At 36.2% G+C, this 22385-nt stretch overlaps 1 protein-coding gene across 3 annotated transcripts; it reads left to right on the forward strand.

Moving 5' to 3' along the window:
• Positions 1-472: 472 nt before the first annotated feature.
• Positions 473-18058, forward strand: LOC110827319 (uncharacterized). 3 transcript variants are annotated; one of them, XM_022058887.2, is made up of 11 exons: positions 475-617; positions 1125-1215; positions 1595-1722; positions 3321-3660; positions 5394-10788; positions 12686-12855; positions 14301-14433; positions 14897-15105; positions 15511-15655; positions 16831-16985; positions 17716-18058. In XM_022058887.2, exons 1-11 carry the CDS (start codon positions 601-603, stop codon positions 17785-17787), a joined length of 6855 nt encoding a protein of 2284 aa, XP_021914579.1. In that variant the 5' UTR covers positions 475-600; the 3' UTR covers positions 17788-18058. The 3 variants fall into 3 exon arrangements, 2 of the variants coding, with proteins under 2 accessions (XP_021914580.1, XP_021914579.1); XR_002542271.2 differs by lacking the exons at positions 14897-15105; positions 17716-18058 and having other exon boundaries at positions 16831-16971; XM_022058888.2 differs by lacking the exons at positions 14301-14433; positions 14897-15105; positions 15511-15655; positions 16831-16985; positions 17716-18058 and adding an exon at positions 10938-11112 and having other exon boundaries at positions 473-617; positions 12686-12818.
• The last annotated feature ends 4327 nt before the right edge of the window (positions 18059-22385 follow it).

The raw sequence follows: 22385 nt of genomic DNA on the forward strand, positions 1-22385 counted from the left end.
ACACTAGTACTGTGCTAGCAAAATCTCAACAATAAAATCAGTGCTCCGTATGAAATATTTCAATTTGACATCCCTTTACTTTCCAGTGGTTATGGTGTGGCATATATTTCTGTGCAAAATTCTGTCAGCGTTCATAGTTTGGAGCAACAGACAGCATTATGCAACAACCACTGGATATTTAGCAGCAGAACATGTAAATTAATTCTGTGAAAATATAATACATTTACCTTGTGTGGGTGAGTTTTTCAAGTACAAGTAATGGATAGGTCAAATTCATGTCAAGGTCTCCACTGTATCATTTCAAAATTTAAGTTTAATTGGGTTAGTTTGGTTTATATTGAGTTAGGTTTGGTTGAGGTTAGGTTGGGTTAGGTTACATTTCGTTACTGGGCTTCTGTCGCACAGCCGTTGTGTTTAGTTGTAAATCGTTCAGAGAGCGCAGCACATAGTGAACAGCGCTGCGTTTACGCTTGTGGTTATAGTGTAGACTACGCAGAATTTAATGTGGTGCTAAGAGTTTATTGTTAGCGTTATTTTATCTTAATATATATATATATATGTTTATACGCATTTCTAGAATATAAACTACATAAGATTGAAATGGAAAACGGAGGAAGGTATTGAAACTCATTTTGTAATACATGATAATAGTAGATATTTTTCTTTGTTGTTATTTTGTAGTTGCTGTTAAGGTTATGTAAAGGACCCTGTAAATACACGTCCATAGTAATGTGGTTAAGTTGTAATGTTATCCTTTTGTATTTATTACTGTTGTGTCGACATGATATGAGTTTTCTATAGCAACAGGCTTACAAGCGGTTATACTGAACCAGAAACTATGAATATAATATAGTAGAATTTATTTGCATTCCGTAGATCCTTCATAGTCCTAAGCCATGGGTGTAGAACATTACATAGCCAAAATGCAATACTTGTTTTTTATAATACATATATAAATTACATCGTTTTGACAGAGATTTGCAAGAAAGGAAATATCACATAACCTAGTGATATTTCAGTTGGAAATTTGGTGTTGGCTTTGTTTAGATATATTTAACATATAAGACAGTATTTATAGTAAGTAATACTAACACTAGGTTGTCTTTTATGTTTCATATATGTAGAATGACCATATGCAAATTATCTTCAGAAGTGCAGTCTGCGTTGAGAAGTGGTGTTGTTTTTACAAGTGTGGCCCAGTGTGTAGATGAACTGGTAAGAGTGGTGTTACAGTTTAACATGAATACTTTATCACATGCATAAAACATGCATTGTGTTCTCTATTAGGAACTTCTAAGATTATTTATATATGGCTGTTGGTGTTCAAACAAGCTGAAACTACAAAGCCAGAGATTTCCAAACTGGAACATGGAAACATTTTGTTAAGTCTACTTGTAATAAGGACAAGTTAGTAAAAAAAATTCAATTTGCATGGCAGTGAGTACGTACTACTTTTCATCAAATCAGCCCAAAAAAGTCTTGAAATGTGAACCTGACACTCATACATGATGCAAGAAATGCAAACAAAATTTTAGTTGGGATATATTTTTTAAATTGGCATGATATGTTGAAATTGAGTGTGTGTTATTTTCAGGTGTTTAATGCAGTTGATGCAGGGGCCACATTGATTGCTGTTAGAATAAATTTTAAGTTCCACAAAATCCAAGTTATAGATAATGGATGTGGCATGAACTCAGCACATCTTGACCTTGTTGGAACAAGGTAAATGGGACTGACATGATGTTAATACAGAATAAAATTAATTTATGTGTAATGTGTTACAGTACAACTTTCAACACACAACTAGTTTTTGGTTTTGTTTGCATCTGTGAGTATGGAACAAGAAAATTGTTACAGACTAGATTGAAATAATATCAGATTGAGAATAAACAAGAGTCAAAAGGTGTACTCCAAGTAAGATTGCAATATGATGTTCTGTATCAGCCTTGATGTTCTTTTAGAATAGATGCAGTCTCGATGTTGTGAAGCTAAACTTATTATGTATCACACTGCTTAAAGTCATTAATTATTTTTATTGTATTTTTTCAAGTATTTACATTAGATGTGTGTCAAGTAAAGCTGTACTGTTAATGAGTTCTATATTTTATGACTTGTGCTAGTTTTTTATATTATGAGCCATTCTGAAAGAAAATCAGCATTTTTGATTTAAACTTTGTGTGAAGTAGGGGTTGCATGAGCTTGAATGGACTAAAATTAATAATGCTTGATAACTTGTAATATAGACCCCCTAATACTAAATTTAATCAAAGTATGTCATGCAAATAAATCCAGCCAAGTCAGAGGTCTTGTGTCAAACATTTTATACAGTATGTTCACAGCTGTCTGCCATATCTGGACGTCATGTACTTCATCAGCAACCCGAGGATTGCACCATACTGTAATGACAAGGGACTGACTTAACATTTACAGTTTTATAATCTGCATTTTTATTTCTGTATGCTAAAAGTTTAAACCTGATTATAGTGCACATCTTTGAGTTATGTCTGACAGCTCTTGAGTAGTGGTAATTTACATAGGTGGACAGTACACACATAAGTACATTGCTGAATTGGGCAATTAATAATTAATTAATTAATTAATTGTGCAGCTGAGACTTTCATGGGATCGCAACTGTAACAGCTGTTTTGCATCTCATATTGAGGTTTGTGACACCACATAGCACTGTCTTGAATAAACTAAACTATCTTACTCTGAGATCAGACAAGTGCTGGGTAAGCGATGAAGCCCCTAACTGAGGACTGAAATTATGTTAATGTGTTGCTTGGTCAGGCTATTATACATGTCATGGTTCAGTGATAGATGAGTATGGAGCATTGGTGGAATGATGATTATTGGGAAAAAATTTAAGAATTCAGAGAAGAACCTGCCACTTCATTCACCATGAATCTCACTTAATGGTACCTGGGATTGAACTCATGTTTTCACAGTGAGAAGTCAGTATCTAGCCATCTGAGCAATTGGTTTTGTCTGCTGTTTTGAATTCTGAGTCATTAATGCACAAACAGTTACCATTGTAGACAGAATGTTAACATTTTTAACCTACAGGCAGCTGGAAGCAGAAGATTGTCTGTCAATGCCTAGTGATAATTTGTTCACTATCATAATTTCTTATGCTGTCGAAGGAATTCTATTGTCTCATATTTATTTATTTATCATAATGTATATATTTGGCATTTATACCTTCGTATCTTGCCTTATGTTCTGATTTTGGGTTTTAGTTTTAAATAAAATGTGTTACATAATAATTTATGAAGCTCAAATTTTAACTGAACTTCTTTATCTTTGTGTTGTTAATTTAGGTATATGACTAGTAAATGTCATTCCATAGAGGATCTTCATAATCGCTTAGATCAGTTTGGTTTTCGTGGAGAGGCATTAGCAAGTCTGCGGGAAGTTTCAGGACTGCTGACACTGGAGTCAAGACCTAAGGGTAGTGACATCACATTCTGCAAAGTCTTTACCCATGGTAAATCGCATAAGGCAGGAGTTTCAAAGACTGTACGTCCTGAGCATGGAACTACAATCACAGTCCATGACTTTATGTATAATATGCCAGTCAGAAGACAAAGAATTCGAAGTGCTATAGATCTGGAAGAAATAAAGTCACATATTGAATGTACTGCTCTCATGCAGCCACAGGCAAGTATCTGTAGAATGTGTGAATACGTTACAGATTCATAAAAATAAAATATATTAATTTGGATTCTTCTAAACTGCTTAAAATTGTTCTAACAAATATCACATTAGTATTAGATACTTCTTCTTCTTCTATGACTCTCTGGTCCGTATTCGGTCCATGGCCTCCTCAATTCTCCTCTTCCATTCAGTCCTATCTTCCGCTGCCTTCTGTTAGGCCCGTCTGTCCGAGGCTTTGATTGAGGTTTCAAAACATCTTCCTTTTTACGGTGCAAGGTTGTTGGCCTTGCGACCAACCCCTATCCTGGAGGAGTATTATATACTATATTGACAAAATAATTTAGAGCTGAATGATGAAGTTTTTTTAAGAATATTACCTTTGTTCTTTGTGGTCTGTGTTTTTGTTGTTTTGGTCATGCTGCACAGGGGTCTTTGCGTGTGCTGTGTAAATGTAAGCTCTGAGGGAGATAGGTATTATAATCCTCTTATCTGGCTATAGTGACTCCTTAAACATTTTGGCTTGTGTGTAAGAAATTTTATTTTCTTTCAATATTTTTAGCATTTTAATTGAATGCAAGTAGCAGCATCCTCATAACCTGTTGTTTAAGTTTTATCTTGAATAACATTGCCTTATAATGTATGATCTAAAGCTTATATGGTAACTAAGTGTAATGAATTCTTCTTGGACTACCAACCGTGTAAGGTGGTTTAACGAAGGAAACACTAACGTTTCAAGAACTAATCTTTGCCCTCGTCCTCGTTCATTAAACCACCTTACACGGCTGGTAGCCCGGGAAGAATTCATTAAATTGCCTTATAATGGACCGTGGTGTTACTTTAAATTAAAATAAGTAAGAGAAGGACATTAAGGATCATAAAATTGCAAACTATAAAAATGAATTATTTTTGCTAATATCTTCGTCTAATTCAAAAAGTTGTATAGTGAATAGCTATATGTCATTACAGTAGGAATGTAAGTTGGTGGATTGAAGTAATCAGCATACTTCTTAGGGACTAATGCCAAGACTGAATATTATATATGCTGTTGACATAAATGTTGATCTCTTAATTTCCTAAATACTCTCTTGTAACTGAAAGAAAACACTTTTTATGACATCTTGTATATTTTATAAGATGAGAGTGGATTTAAACCCTTTAAATTCTGTTCCTTAAAAACAGACTGTGTGTTATTGAATGTTGCTTTATCAACTGCAGAGGTTAGATACCAGTTTTTGAGGAATTAAATTTGAAAGGATTAGAGATGATATGGCTGTGGCCTATTTCAGAGTACTCTCCTGGAATTATACTGGAGAGACTGAGGAAAACCATGAATGAATATAAGGACATTTGGTGTCTTGGCATCTCCTGAGTACAGATTGAAAGTCTTTTGCTGTTTGTTCTAACATGCTTGATAAAATGTGATAATTGTGGATGACACAAAAGGTTAAGTGTTGTGTAAAAGTATAAGTTTGTTTCCAATACAACTCAGAACTGTGTTATGTTTGAAGACCTTGCATATGAACTGGGCACACAGTTGGTGATTGCTCTTTTACAACTGTGATTGCTACCATCACAGTTACTATTACCACTTCTGTTTTTCGTAGAACTTATAAAGTTTTCTTGTATTGTACATTTCATTTAACTAGAATACACAGTGTCACAATCCATAAGACAACAATCTATGTTTTCACAACCATGAAAACCTCAAATCTTAATGTGATTTTTTTGTTTTCTAGATTTCATTCAGTCTGCGGAATGATACAGATGGAAACTTAATTCTCCATACTCGGAAATCTGCGGACACTATTAGTGCTTTTTCATACCTTTTTGGTCAGACTGTTGCTCAGACTCTTGTTACTGTCAGCTCAACATTAGATCAATTTAAAATAAGTGGCTACATTGGCAAAGAGGCTCACCATCAAAAGAATTTGCAATTTGTGTATGTGAATAAAAGGCTGGTTCTGAAATCTAAGTTTCACAAGCTTGCAAACTCTATGTTGGGTAACAGCTTCATTTTGAAATCAAATATAACATCACGTGACATTCCCATTTCTAAGGAAACAACCACTGGACGGTGGCTTGCATACTCTTCTCCTAGGAAACGGGACAAATACGCAGTGTACTTATTGAATGTTGAATGTCCATACCATCTATATGATATATGTCTTGATCCAAAGAAGACTCTTATTGAATTTTGTAACTGGGATAAAGTTCTTCAGTGTATGGAGTCAGTCATAAGAACATTCTTAGAAAAGGAATATTCCATGTCTTTTAGTCAAGGGAGTAATATCTGTTCTCAGAATGAAAAGAGCAATGGTAAAAATATATCATCCCTTCTTAAGGAAATGGAGCAATTAGAGAAGGAATGTGCCCTTGGACAATTAAAGACGCAACATGTTAAATCAACTGAAATGCTAAATCGGGAAAAAGAGTCGAACATATGCAATCTTTCAGAAATTGTGAACAAGAAGATGCTGAATGTCTCTCGAGCATTATTTGGCATGCCTGCTAAGAGAAGAGAGAAGAGTGAAGATTCATGCTACAAAGATGATATATGTCTTCAAAATACAACTTTAACCTTTGAAGAAATTGATGTAGAGTCTGAAGTTACAGTAATGTTGGATTCTAGTGCTAACAGAAGTGATAAGAATGTACTCACTGACTTCACTCCTAATCATACATTGCATAAATGTGAATCAGAAAATCCTTTCTCCAGTTCACAAATATACAATATAACTCAACAAAGCATAACGTCATTGACTGGTGTCTTGAAGAGAAATGAAACACTTATAGCAAGAAAAAATTTGAATAAGTCAAGAAGTTGTCTTTTTGAAACTCCTTTAATTGAATCTGACTGTGAAAAATTATCACCACAGTGCACGCTAACTGGAACAGATTCAGATCTTTATCCAGTTGAAAGATTTAGGAATTTTATCAGTCACAGAACACAACCAAAGTATCAGTCAAAACATGTTGACCTTCCGCCAATTACAAAGTTTAGAGAAACTTTTCATTGTCTATCAAATATTGAAATTCCTATACCTTTTAAAAATTCTGCATGGGATGCTTTACAACTGTATTATAGTACTTCAGAAACGCAGAAGAGGTGTGTAGATACTACAAATGAGTGTGACAAACCTAATATTAATGTAAGTTTTAAGACTGTTGCAATTGATAACTGTGAAACAGCTCAGGAAAATTTCCTTAAAGGTGAAGTTTGTTCTCATATACCAACACATTTGAAATGTTTACTACACAAAATGGCTATGAATCAAGATCTGAGTACAATGTGTAACAAAACACACTATAAGGAGTGTAGTAATTATGAGCAACAAATGAATCATTTAGTGCACGATGCTTCTGAAACATTGAGCAACGAAAGTATCGCAAAACCTGTCAGAAAATATGAAAATACTGAAAAAACAGAAGGAGACGTCTTTAACTTTCAAAGAAATACCAGTCATTGCAGTCCTAGTTTTCCAAGTCAGTCATTGAGGAGAAGAGATGGAAGTAATTTATGCGTTTCCTCTGGTTATAGGGGGCCGTTATGTAATGAATTGAACATTCCTCGCAAAGAGATCATAGAAGTAGAGGAATGCGTCCAGTTTCAACAACATAATAACTTTCATAATTATGAGCAGAAGAAGAGAGAAACAAACATTACCACCACTACGTCTGACGTGCGAAAGAGGTGTGTGAGGACATCACATGCAGCTTGTAATAATGAGAGGAACTGTATTAAAATGTTTGATCTTGCAAGTACTTATGATGTTGGTAAAGTAAAGGAACACTGGAACAGTATGCAGCGCAACCATTCTACGCTTAAAGCAACAGATAAACGTACTGATGGAAGAGACATGTCTCCATTGGCCCAAAATAGCGAAGAAGTGTGCAATTGGTTAAAACTAATCCATCACAAAATTAATGCACATAGACGTTTCACAAAGGCTTTCAGCACAGATTACAGTTATTCAAGAGACTACTGCACAAGTTCTGATTTTCTGTGTACCCTTGAAAGAGAAAAGGCCAAGAAGAGTAAGTGTACTCTACAGAATGGTATGTTGTCTATTTATCACAAAACAGATTTTCAGGATGACCACGCTGCAGCCAAGACATTTAGTTGTCATGAGAAGTCGCATAATACACAAGCCTGTAATAAGTCTGTAGGTTTTAATTCTACTGATAAGATGGTTTTTCACCATAACCTTCCCAACAATTTTGAAGGCAATTCACAGAAGATGTTAAGTCATCTCAGTAGTTCAGACTGTGCATTACACAATGTGAATGTCGTAGGTAAATGTGACAGACCTAGTTTAGGAGCTGTTACATTTAGATTTTCTCCTAAGTTAGAAATGAGGCATCACTTAGGCTGCATGGATATAAAAAAACTTTTCGACAGCAATTCAGATATGATATGTAAAAGCAAATTAAGAAAGAAAAATATACAGAATTCAGAAATTGTGAAAAATCACTATGCGAGTGATTGTGCAAGAGGAATTTCACAAGTGGTGTTTGTATCGGACTACGCTGTGTCTAGACAGCAACTTGGAAAAAGTATTATTTTCAGTTCGGGCAGTGAAGCGGATGTTGAATCTGGTAATGAAATGGAGCCGTGCTTCGCAAAAAGGAGACGTATAAATATGTCATCTTTTAACAAAAATTGTTCCGAAAATAAGAGACTTTCTAAACCTACAAATATTCCAAAAGATATGTATGCACAACATATTCATAACAACTGTTCTGAAGAATCTTTGAAGCGAAAAACTTGCTATTCAATTACAAAGTGTGAAAATTGGAAGATGAATACATTATCAAAAGAACGGCTGGAAGGATCTTGTTTATCCTTTGAAGGACAGGAAAAGACTGTGGAATACTTGTCTCCTGACAGGCAAGAAGGCAGGAACAGAGTGGATGGTAAAATCTCGCAGACAGCTGTGGATGGAAAAATGCCTCAAATAATAGAAGGCAGTAATGATACTATTGTTCCAAGTTCTGGTAGCAGCTGCAACTCATCATTTTCATGTCTTCACCAAACACCCAACTGTAAAATTATAGTCAGTGATTCAAGTTCTGACCTCTCCTTGCATAATTGCAACATAGTTCGTAATCAAGATTCAGGAAACCTGTGTTCCCGGAACAGCTTAGCAGTTTCTTCTAATGGGAAGGAAGCTGACAGAGAAGCGTACTGTTCAGGATTGTTATTTAGTGAGAATGAGGAAGGAAATGTGACTGTTGGAACTGATGACATTTTTGTTCCTTTTGGGAAGGATTTGAATGAAGTAGAAACTAGAACAATAGGCATAATGAATAATTACTTTTGTAAAGAACCAAGTTCTGAAAATGTGTATCGTGAGAAAGTATATACAGATTCATCTGCTGCATTATCAGATGTCATCAGTACATTAAAAATTTGTTATATTTCTCATTCTGCTAGTAATAAAAATAATGCAAATTCAGAAGGAAATGAAAATAATGTTTCAGAGACAGAAAATGTTGATTCTGTTGAGAAAACTAACATGCTACAGAAAATATTACCAACAGGTACAATAGTACAAGAAGTTTCAAAAAGCCATTACTCAGATGCAAATAATGAAACAAATCAAATTAATGATACTGGCAAAAATAATTCTGAAAGTATATCCTGTGAAAAAGAACAGTTATTTTCTAAATGGTCTTTACCAAGTAGCACCATAAAATGTAGAATATCAAGTGATTATAAATGCATTCGTGAAGAAGCTTCAGAGCTTCTATTAATGGAAAAGATATCTTCTGGACATGGGCAATTACTGTCATCTAAAGAATTGTCACCGAAGAATACTGAACATTGTGGAGCATTAACTTCTCATAACTGTATGAATGATGAAAGTACACAGGAAGTGCCTAGTGTAGGAAAAATGTGTTGTGCTCAAGAGAATTCCTCATTCTTTAAAGACTCATTATCAAGGACTGTCAAAAATGATGTTAATGCTGAAACTTTCAGTTTAGTGAAGGCAAATGATACATCTGTTTTAACAAAAGACACACTGTCTTATGCTGAAAATGTATTTAGCGGACTACACTGTTCATTCTTAAATGACCGCTTGCCATCAAGGAATAACACAAATCAAGGAGTGCCGGGCAGTAATAGCTTTATTGAAAATGATTGTACTCAAACCTTAAGGCAGAACATTTTTAATTCTGAAAGCAGTTCTTGTAAACACTCTGAAACACATTCATTTTCTGAATCAACTCAGTGCAATTCAAATAAATCAACAAATAATGCCAACATTTGTGACAGAGAAAGTGAAAATGGATTGTTAAATACTGATTTAATTACGTGTGGGCAGATGACTGATATAAATACTACAGAAAGTGAAATTGAATGTCACCAAGCTGAACAAAAGATAAAACTGAATGAATGTGTTTATCCTGCAGCAAGTTTAGCGATAAATGGAAATAAATTAAGGGAAATGCAGTCTAATCTGTTGGACAGAAAACGAAGATGTGAAGTTGATTGCCCATATACACATGCAAAAAGAAACTGCACTGAGGAACATAATCTGAATGTTGCCACACGTACACATGAACCATATGAAAGCAATTTAATATTATCTGAAGTAAATATGTCTAATACCGTTTCCACTCAAGATCTAAATGAAGCATTTGACAGGATTATGAATAATATAGCAGGATCAGACGCAAACAAGCAAGAAAATTATGCTACCGTTGTTGGACAAGATGACGTAGTTAAAAATAGTACTGTTGGAATGAATGTATGCAAGGAAATAGAAAAAATAAGCCATTCAGCAGAAGATGTTGATATGAAACGTTCAAAAGAATGGGAACAAAGATTGGATCCAAAGGGTAAAATATTTTTTGTTCACGTAGAAAGTGGATTGACATCCTACGCTGTACCTAACCATGTGATGACTCAAAATTTATATTCAATGAGTAAAAGATTTGCGTTCTTACCCAAAGGGATGTCACCTGTTTTAAGAAAGGGTGTGAACAAATCCTATGAGGAATCAGAAGAGAAAAATTTGACTCCTGTTTCACATCAGGTGCTGTGCAATATTGTTACAGACAGTTACAGCTTAATGGATGAATTATCAAGCGTCAAGTGGAAAGATGTACAAGAACCAAAGAGAACAAGTAAGATTTTCTGTGTGTATCTAGGCCAAGATCATTGTAGTTTTTACTATGGCTTTATCATAAATAACTTTTGCCTTTTTATACAATTTGCCAGTAAACTTACCTTTCATTCATTGTGACATTCTTCAGATGTTTCAATAATTTTGTAGGCTGCACCGTGTCCAAAACTGCCAGTGGTCTTCTGGGTTGTGACATCCTAAAGATGGAAGCAGTATGTTCTTCTGAAACATTGGTACCCACCTACAAATCCATGCAGCATCACAAACCAGAAGACCACCTTTGACATCTTTACCATCGTAAAAACCTCAACTAGTAATTATATCTGTGAGTTGTGAAAGGAGTGCATTGGAGGCTAACAATTGCTCTATTGTTGCACATACTGGAAATAATATGGGCATTCTTTACTTATGTAAAGTAAAGTTTGTCCCGCTACGTGCCATACAGGCGCTTGGGGTGAGTGGAGGTATAGCTCCTCTCTTTCTTGACCTCGGCACTAGATGGGGGTGAGTGGTCAGCATCACGCCCCGGCCGGCTTTACCCCCGGGAAAGGACCCCGGTACCCATTGTAGAGGAGGCTGGGTGGGCCCCAGAGCCGGTCTGGATGCAGAGGCTAGAGGAAAAATCCTCTGCCCCCGTCGGGGATCGAACCCCGGTCGTCCAGCCCGTAGCTAGTCACTATACTGACTGAGCTATCCCGGCTCATTCTTTACTTATGTGATTTTGTATTAATTTTCATAATGTAATTTTGTCAGGTATAGCTAACTAAATAATTCCACAGAGCAGAGCCATTCCTGAGAAACTGAAGCACACATCTTTATGGATCCAGGATTATTACTGTGTTTACAAGGGCCTGGAACAGGACCCTGTCGTAAGTCGGTTGACTCTAGTCCCGACCCTTTCACACACTTTATTTATGAAGCCCTCGCATCTATGCCTGGGTGTTTCTAGATATCTTGCCTTCAGGTTTTTCCAACTGAAATTTTGTACATTTTTAATCTTCCCCATGCCATGATTTAATTTTGCTAGCATCTGGAATAAAATTGAGTAACCATTACATAAGCTTCAATGAACACCTGTGAAAGTCAGTAAACTTCTACCAGATTATAAAGAAGACTGCCATATTTGTGTTTCATGTTACTGAACATTTTTCCATGTTCTCTGTTTATAAGTATTAATTATTACGAAAGTTTTAGAGTATAGTTATTATTCATAGTATTAATGTGTGGACGTTTTGAGCAATACCATATATATATATATATATATATATATATTACATGTGTTGTAATGTGTGTTGTACATCTTTGATCGCTGCTTGCCTGCAGATAGCTGAAGTTAATACACAGTTATTGAGAATTCCATAAAATTTGTGGTCCCTTTAAAGATGTTCTGATTGTTTTTTTATGTCATTTTGAAGTTCATATATGAAATGCAGAAATAATATTCCTCAATGTTATAATACAAGTATCCACTTAGATTTGTTGCTGTTTTTATACTTGTTCCTGCTACGTCAAATGGAAAGTGCATTGATTTTTGTTTGAAACTTGGTGAAAAGTGTTAGGTTGTTTATAATGTGGTACAAATTGTAATTGAAATCAGACTTGAAGAAGACTCCATATGGACAAATGCTGTAACCATTTGAACTACCAGATGATCTTCAGATTGCAATATCTTAGAGATTCGTATTTTCCTTGTATCATATTTAGATGACTACTAATTGAACACATTAGACAATATGAGTATAGCAATACCAAGTAAGTAAATTCAAATAAATAATTCATTAATTACAGTGTAATTAACAGGATTAACATACGTATAAGAGGAACTGTAATTAAATACAATTTAATCAGATATTCTTTGTAGAATGGGAAAGATGCTAAGAGTCTTATGCTTTGTGAAGATTGCAGGGACTTGGTGCAGAAGCTGCTAGCAGATTCAGACTGTCAGTTGCAATATTGTGAGAAAGAAGTGCCAAATGCTTGTATCGAGGAGCTTCCCAGGAGTATAGTGAAAGTATACAATGTTATCTATCCATACACCTTTAGTAAGGACATCTTCTCAAATTTGAAGGTTTGTTATTAGAAACTTATATCTAATGGCTGTGACTTAATGTTTTCTACATTTTGATATTTTTGTTAATTTTTATTAGGCTTCAGAGGAAACTTATTGTTACATTTTGGAACTATTTGAAGAAGTGTCTTGTCCAAACTCTGCTCAATAATAATTGCAAAAAAGATGAATAACGGCAGACATTTTAGGAAAACTTAGTCAGCCATTGTCCATTGTGTGAGGTATATTTAGGTATATTTGATACACATGAGCATTTTGGAGTTGGCTGTACTCCTATCTTCAGGAGTTTGATTGTCGTGTCTTGTTGGTACGGCTTTTTTCTGGGTTTTGCCTACCAGTCTGGAAACCACACAAGGTACTATGGTATTATTGTACATCCAGAGGGTACCAGAAAAAGTTTACAGAATCGGGAAGATTTAAAAATACATGCAGAATTCAGACCACAAACTACACTACAGGTATAATCATGAAGACTAAACCCAAGATTGGAATGCAGGAAAAAATATATATAGGAGAGACAGGAAGATCACTTAACACTAGAATCACCAAACACAAACAACAAATATTGAAGTCCAAAATAGTAGAACACTCATGGGGTGAGGGTCATTTGGAATGAGGCAGAAATCATGAGCAAAGAAGATTCTATAATGCAGTCATTAGGAAACCGAAAGAATTGGTATTCATCAGAACAGTCTATCAGTTGACAAAGTGCATATGGCTGTCTACTATGGAATAGGAAAACTGAATATGTTATGTGAGTACAATTATAAGTAAAACCATTTCTGGGCCACCACAGTGGTCTTATGGTTAGCATTGTAGCCAAGCATTTAAAAAGTCCTGGGTTCAGTTCTTACCAATGTCACTAATGATATAAAAAAGTCAGCATCGTAATAATCTGAAGACCACAGTAGAACCAACTCCTTAAATGTTGTATATCAAATATACCTCAGATAATGGACATTATCCAATACAGTGTTCCTATAACAAGTCAGTCATTTGTTATTTATTATTATTATTTATTATTAACTGCAAATGGGTTTTTACCCGGTGGCAGTGGAGCTACAATAAGACACAACAAAACAATAAGACAAAAAAAATAAGATGCAACAAAACAATAAGACACAACAAAACAATGAGAGACAACAAAACAACACATCACACAAAATAATATAAAACTTTAGAGACTCGGCAACACACGTTTCCTTTTTTATACATATTCAGTGCAATTTACAGCTATTTTGAATGCAGTCACTCCTGAGTTATGAACATTCCACCTACATCCATCCATCTCAAATTTCTGAATATTATCCATTAATCGTCTTGTCTAGACATGCTTCAGAGACGTGAACATGAATGTGAACAGCTGCTACCCATTCGCTTCTCCTTCTGCTTGACTGACTTGAGGTTCAATAAATGACTGAAACAATACTGATTGTTGTCTCTAGGTTCTGGGACAGTTGGATAACAAATTTATTGTGACGGTAGTTGGTCCAAGGAGTGGAGAAAGTCAGAATGTGATTGTCTTGTTTGATCAGCATGCAGTTCACGAACGCATTAGACTTGAAAGTCTGATGAAAGGTTCGTACACTTAGAGTAATATTTCATTTGTGTATATGGTTGATGTTAGATAGTTTTATCATAAGTTCTGATAAAATGCTTACACAATAGTTACACACACTTTATTTTTCTGTGTAATTTGCCCTGATTTTCAGTGTATTTGAACAGTCCACAAGCTCTCCAATTTAATCAGAATAATGTGTTTTGGCTAGTTCATTAGCTATTCCTGCACCATTTCTTTCCATGACTGATGTCCATTTTAGACATACTTTCAGAATTTCCGATTCTTTATTTGTCTTGAACATGCTCATTGATCTGCTTCTTAGTCTAACATACTTGACCAAACTGGCTTTGCATATTATAATCTTCACTGTATTGTCATTCATTAGGAATGTTTGTGTAGACAGTAGATAATCTTATTCCATCCTTACATTTATGATAGGTTTATTATTAATTATGAGAGGTCTGTTATCCTGTTTTGCAGATTATCTTGTTGAAGGCTGTGATTCAGAATTCAAGACAATGGATGTGAATCCCCATATTAATTTATGTATGAGCAACAAAGAAGTTAGAATTATTTCATGTTTCCAAAAGGATTTTGAAAAACTTGGTCTTAAATTTGAAATATTAGATGATACTAGCATACAAATAACAAGTGTTCCAGCTTGTCTGCTGGCACGGGAAGAAAGAGAGGTTGGTTATACTTATGAGAAATTACTTAAGAGTTCTTTTAGCTACCCTATATGTAGTAAAATTTGGTATACAATTTGATGTATTTTGGTACTTGAGAATGTTCCTTGAAGGTTTTCTTGCTAATATAGTGTATTTTTTCTCCCCAGTATGTCCTTCCTGTCTTGCCTTTTGTTTTTCGTTGATTTGGTTGTGAAAACAATATTAGTTGAAGTACAGATTATGAAACACATCATCATAAAGCCATGCCCCTCTCCCCAATCTCATGTCACTTGTGTCTTAGGTCCAGATATTTTGCTCATCACTTTGTTATCAGACACTCTTCATCTAGTATGGATGAACTAATTTGGTGTTCTTGATTAACTTGCAAGCCATGTTGACATGCTGGACATGATATCTGTTTTATAGATGCATGGTCGAGGACTTTCAGTACTGAATGGTTTTCTTGAGAGCATGATTAGGGAACAGGTTGATTCCATTCTGACTACAAGAGGTGTTGCAATTCGGCTGCCTACCATTCTGCAGTCGGTCATCAGCTCTGAAGCTTGCAGAGGTAGGTGGTCTAAATGAAGTTTAGGTGCACAAATTGTTAGTAATCCAATCTAACGAAGTGATACCGAGTGACTGTATGTATGAACATGGCAAACTTATCATGCCATCAAGGCCAAGGCTAGAAGCTCGTGAAAATCTCTGTTATTAAATAGTTAAACCTAAAAGTTCTGCTGCAAAATGGTGTTAAATTTTTTGAGAAATTGTTGCAATCTACTTAGAATTTATATGTAACTTGTGCGTCAAACTAGATGGCTTTTATTTCTTGCAGGTCATAGTTTATAACGTGTTTTATGTATGTCAGTAAGTAGCCAAATTTCAGCGAAGTAGGTCCCATGACTTATGCAAAAACAGAAATCACTTGTCTGGCTTCTGACTTGCTTGACTGCACAGAAACTAATTAAACTTTTTACAAAAGTTATCATAATGTATGATGAAACAGGTCTTTGTTTATGATTTCAAAAGTAAACAGCAGTCATTAGAACTGCCATGACAAAAAGTGTGCAGCAATACCAAAGTTATGCCAGTTACTAGGTTTGTTACCTTTTTTTATTGGGTCTCTTATTCTTACTAAAAAATTAATGTCATCGACAAAGATGAGTATCTGATTTAGGAACTTCGGTTCCAACTCTTCACATTTCTTTTTTACTCTCCTAATGGCACATTCTAGAGCAATTGGAAAGCAGTAAGGCAAAGCAACATCTTGTTTTAGTCCACTGAGAAGTAGAACACCATCTCAGACAGGTGATATGTACAGAATGAAAATTTGTTGTAAATACCGTAAATTCTATGAATTTAAGTTTGAAAGAACTTGAACTGAACTGCTGCATTATATTCACTTTAGTAACCCAGTCTGCCTAGAGTCATCTATCTAAGAAATGTGAACTGTGAAAATGTAATGAAGTCTTTGTGTAAGTGGTCCTCCAGGTTGGGGGTTGGTCGCAAGGCTAACAACCTTGTACCGTAAAAAGGAAGATGTTTCGAAACCTCAATCAAAGCCTCGGACAGACGGACCTAACAGAGGACCGAATGGAAGAGGAGAATTGAGGAGGCCATGGACTGAATATGGACTGGAGAGCCATAGAAGAAGAAGAATCATCAAACCATGAATAAAGCCAGTTGTTACTTTTATGAGACGTTATTTTAAAGCAGATTGTAACTCTAGAGTATCTGTTTCAGGATCTGTGAAGTTTGGTGACCACTTATATGCTGAGGAATGTGAAGTCCTTCTGAAAAACTTATCTGAGTGTCAAGTACCTTTTCAGTGTGCTCATGGGCGACCAGCCCTAGTCCCAATTGTGGATTTGCAGCATCTTCACGTACAGCAAGCACGAGTAATTTTTTTTTTTTATGAGTATTGCACATATCTTGTCCCGCGCCGTAGCCGCGCGGTCTGAGGCATCATGCTTCGGACTGGTGATACGGAATGCGCGCTGGTTCGAGTCTCGGGGAAAGAAATTTCTCATGAGCTTTTGACCAGTGTATGGGACCGGTGCCAACCCAGCATCGTGAGGAAATTGGGGAGCTACAATGAGTAGCGTAATCCGGTCAGGAAAGCTAGCAATGGCTGGGGGTTCGTCGTGCTGACCACACGTCGCCCTATATCTGGTTCGATGATCGTTCACCTCTGCTTAGGCATGTGAACGTGAGGCCAGCATCCAGCTAGTTTGCTTTGGCCCTCAGAGGGGTCTTATGCCACGGATTTAATTTTTAATTGCACATATCTTATGTTATTGTATATATTATTGGAGTACTGAAGGATAGTGTTTCTTGTGTGACTTAGTGATATTCATCATTTTTATTTTGCTGAACATACCAAAATGTTGATATATCTTTATTTCAAGTTGTCGTTTAATGAAATTTCATGATAATTTTGTATACATATATAGCAAGTTGAACAGAGAGTAGTAAAGTATTTTATTCTAAATTTTTCATTAATGTGATACTTTATTGGTGTTTCACTGTGTTATACATAAATTCCTTCTAAGCTAAAATGAAGACCATTTTTCATTTTCATTGATGTAAAATTGTTAAATGTTAATTATCTATAATATTTTTTTACAGATACGACCCAAACCTCAACTTTGGAAGCTGAACAAGAATAAGAGGTTAGAAAATGTGTCAGACTTGAAGTAAATCAGTGATAATTTGCCGTGATGTTTAGTTATTATTGTATTTATTTTAGTTGTAGTGATTTGACTGATTTTTAGAAGTAGAGAAATAACCTAAGAATTGATGAAGACCTGAAATGTAATATTATGTAATATGTTACAAATTTTTGTTAAAGAGAGGAAACGTGAGATTTTTTTATATAATTTTTATGTAACAAACCAGAAAGACTGTCATATGCTAATGAAATGTTAATTATAATATTGTTTATTAAGTGTAAATAAAAGCTGTCCAATTAGCTGCCTTATTTTTAATCAATGTTTATGATTATCTCTTGTGGAGTTTTAGAAGCAAGGGTCGAGTGGGTCAGGATTTTTTCCATATATATTTTGGCATCCGCATCTAATCATTTACTGGTCCTCATTGTTTGTCCATTACTGCCACTGTGTAATAGGCTTGGCAGCATGATGTCACAACCTGAATGCTCGGTTAGGCTTTACCGAGTATTTGACTGGAATCATGATAATATCCTTCAAGGAACTGAATTAGACCTGCGTTGAAAATACAGTACCAAAGTTTGTAATAAATATTATTCCTATCCTTAAGGTTTCTAGATATGAAGGGCAGCTGTGAATATACTGTATAAGCCATTACTGACATCCGAAAATGAATGGTCCTCGGGAATGGGTGTTGAGTTAGCAACTAATCAACTCGTCACAATAAAAACCAGCATATTGCAGAAAGTTTCATTGAGCCTTGTGAACATGGCAATGAACATCTGGGTTACATAAAAGGGAATTTTTTTATTAGCTGAGCGACTGTTAGCTTATCAAGGACACTTTTATGTAAGTAGTTATAATCTCATAATTAATGCAACCGACATGTCAGAGCATTTGTTGTTTTACCCATTATGGTGTAATCATTGGGACGACTGCTTCGTATTCGGTTCGAATCCCGTCAGAGAATTGTAGGTTTTATCGTCTCTACTATATAATATATACACGCAGACTATTCCGCCATGCTTCCTGTCTTTATAAAAGTGTATTTATAACGAACTTGATTCTTTCATTGTAATTAAACATAATAAAACTGCGAAGGCAGAACCACAACGTTTTGGAGACACCCGGATTGCCGAATAGTTGAATTTCTTCCCCGAATTGACGCCTCTGAACACCCAACATGTTATCACAATGTTAAAGTATGCACTTTATAACCTGCATTTCTATTTTTCAGACGTGGCCACTGAGCGGCGCGTGAGGGAAAGAGTAGGGGGAGTTTAATTTCAGGTGCAGTGGGTTAGTTAGGTAGTTTAGGTTTAACTGAATTAACCCACACGCACCTTTAATTCCTTGTAGCCTTTTACTGGACTCGTCCATATCTGCAGTGCCTCGTGCTTACAGCGGCCGCGTCTGAGAAATTGAATTGTACCGTGGAATGTTGGACTTTCGTGCCATTCTAATCTAGCATCGGAAATTATCAAATAGGCTGTGCATTATGCCATCTTGGCTTATGTCGATATTACACGATCATACCTTGATGAAAACGGAATTCATGGGGTGTGTTTGAAGTATGTCTGTCAGACGTCCGTATTTGACAAATTTTAATTCGTGCATGTGATGGTCAGCGTGAAGAGTATTATAAGTGGAAATAATTGTAAACACTACATGAAGCTACTGCGTGCAAGGTAAGGTTAGAATTCTGGCCAAACTACTGTGGTTAATATGCTTAAAATAATTTATTTCTGTTGACGAAATACTCGAAGTGAGGTTTCAGGTTTTTATGGCATCGAGAATAAAGATGGTAACTTCTGGGATATTACGTCGTGTATTATCGTAGAAGTTTACCGATTTTTTAGAGGTTAGTACAGATTCCATCATCAGAGCGATGAAGTCCCAGAAGGATGTCATCTTCAAAGTACTCGAATGCTGAAATTAATTACTGAGCTCGTCCTGTCAAGCACAATTGCACAAATCTCATGCTGTTGGACATCGTATGTATCTGAAGCGGGGGGGGGGGGAGTTATACTGCTGCGGGTAAAATCAGGTAATGAGCTTTTTTATTAAAGGAGGACTTAATTGTGGAGCTTTTTCACGTCCACTGTCATGAAAATGGATATTACGTGGTATCCTTCAGCATCGAAATGGTTACGGCAGTTAATAGGCCTGCTGTTTTTTGTAATAACCGTTAAAATACAATACCATTTACGAGCTGCTCCATTCAACAAGTGTGATTACTTCACTGACTCGAAACGACCCAAGAGTTAAAGAGGTCTCTGTATTGTGGTTGGCATACATAATAACAACATAGTATCGAGATGGTGATGGTCGCCGTGGACAATTTACGGACGTTGCAGAACGATTAACTTGTCTCAGACGTAGAAGAGAGGGTTTAAAACTGCCCGACAAATTTATGGACTTTCTGCTAAACCTGCATAGCTGTCTCTAAAGCGCGACAGGGCCTTAACCTACCTGAGGGATAGTATGATGTATACCATATCGTTTGAAAGAGCGTTTCTCTAAATATCGAGCAGAACTCTGCGAAACAACTTCCAAGTAGTTTGTGCATAAGGAGATTATCTAATATTACCTTTCTGTCTGTGTAAGTTTTGTTGGTTAGACTATAGGTATTTATAGAAATAAGAGTGACAATTTAAAAAAAGCATTAATAAAACTGATTGAACTTAAGTGCTTATGTATGAGCAGGTCTATATAAGTTTATAGTTTTGTGGTCTCAATCCGTGGCTCAGAGTAGTTTGGAGCTTGTGTGTTCCTTCATAGGAAAAAGAAATCCAATATTTTCTTCCCATAATCTGGTCAATCCAACTCCACCAATTAATTCAAAGCGTTGGCGAGAGCAATGCACATATTCTTAGGGCAGCCGATATTTTATTTATTTCGATTAATGTTAAAACGTATAGCCATTGCATCTTGTTTTGGTGACTTTCAAGTTTAACTTAAACCCTTTTGTCATTGTGAGAGCAAGGTTCTCACGGCAACGAGTATGAACGTCGATCTAGCAGACTACACGGCGCTATAACCCAAAAGACAGCCATCTTATTTTCAACATTACCATTGCAACACTTCATTACCTGATGACTGCACAGCTTCAAATCTTGTCTTATTTCACTTTGCTCAATTACAATTGCACGAATTTTCTGTTTTATGTGCAGCGGTGTGTCATTAACATTCCTATCTATTTGATGCCTGAACTCGGTTTAAATCACCTCTCTTTCGTCTCGCTTTTCACAGCCATTATATAGGCCTATCTCATTCTATACTATATTTATAAGTAGTTTGCATGCCATCGCTAAACATTCTCAGAACAAATAGCACTTGTTTGGACACACAATAAGTGTTCCGACTCTCTGTCGAAATCAGGCCAACCCTACCTATAGAGGGTTGTCACGTTGACTTTAATTTTTCTAGGCCGTCATGTTCTAAGTACATGTTAGTATCTCGTCATCAGAAGACAGGCGGCCAAAATTATCTTAGGGTAGCTAATAAGTCCTTTGAAAGGGTTACAAAGTTCAAATATCTGGGAACAACAAAAACAAATCAAAATGACACACATGAGGAAGTTAGGAGGAGATTAAATTCTGGAAATGCTTGCTACTTCTCAGTTCAAAATATTTTGTCTTCCCGTCTGGTTTCTAAGAACCTGAAAATTAAAGTATACAAAAAATAATCTTGCCTGTTGCTTTGTATGGGTGCGAAACATGGTCTCTCACTCAGAGGGAGGAACACCCTGTTCTCAAACACCTGCAATGCAGGTGTTTGAGAACAGGGTGTTGAGGAGGATATTTGGGCCTAAGAGGGAAGACGATGGGACGTGGAGAAAACTGCATACAGATGAGCTTAAAAATCTGTACTACTCCCCCAATATTGTCAGGGTGATTAAGTCAAGAAGAATGAGATGGGCGAGGCATGTAGCGCGCATGGATGGGACAAGAGGTGTGCACCGGGTATTGGTTGGGAAACCTGAGGGGAAGAGACCGCTGGGGAGACCTAGACGTAGATGGGAGGATAATCTCAGGCGGGATGTATGGGAGATAGGAGTCGAAGGAGACTGGATGTTGGTGGCCCAGGACAGGGTCCGGTGGAGGGCTTAGGTTTGTTCGGTGATGTACCTTCGGGTTCGGTAAGCCATCTAGTTAGTTAGTTAGTTAGGTCGTCACGTTGGCTGTTAGTAAGTTTAGTTATGATCAGGGCTCGATTTGATGATAGGCCTAGGTATGAAATGATTCTACACCTCTGATTCCTCATGGTTTGTGTCTTTGTAGGGCTTAATGTTCATGTTATAAGAGATTTCGGTTTGCAAGTTTTATCTTAAGTCACAGCTACTCACATCTAACAGGTCTGACGGCTCCAGCGACGATGATATTGGTTAATTTTATTTTAGTTTTGGGGATTGGATGACATACTGCACTTATGCCTACAGGCCCATTTACAGTTAGATTTAGTTCGCTTGCTGTCTATCAGCACAAGTTTCGAAACGTCAGTTGATTACACACACTCATGTTCAGTGTCAACACATGACGAGGCAGGACGTGTGTGAATGTTTAATTTTTTGGTCTAGTGTGTCGTTCTTATTATACATTAACAGCATCATCTTCATTTCTGACCGTG

The sequence above is a fragment of the Zootermopsis nevadensis genome, unplaced genomic scaffold, assembly GCF_977971745.1.
Source record: "Zootermopsis nevadensis isolate Lab colony 2312 unplaced genomic scaffold, Znev_1.0 Znev_ptg000013l, whole genome shotgun sequence".
Taxonomy (NCBI): domain Eukaryota; kingdom Metazoa; phylum Arthropoda; class Insecta; order Blattodea; family Termopsidae; genus Zootermopsis; species Zootermopsis nevadensis.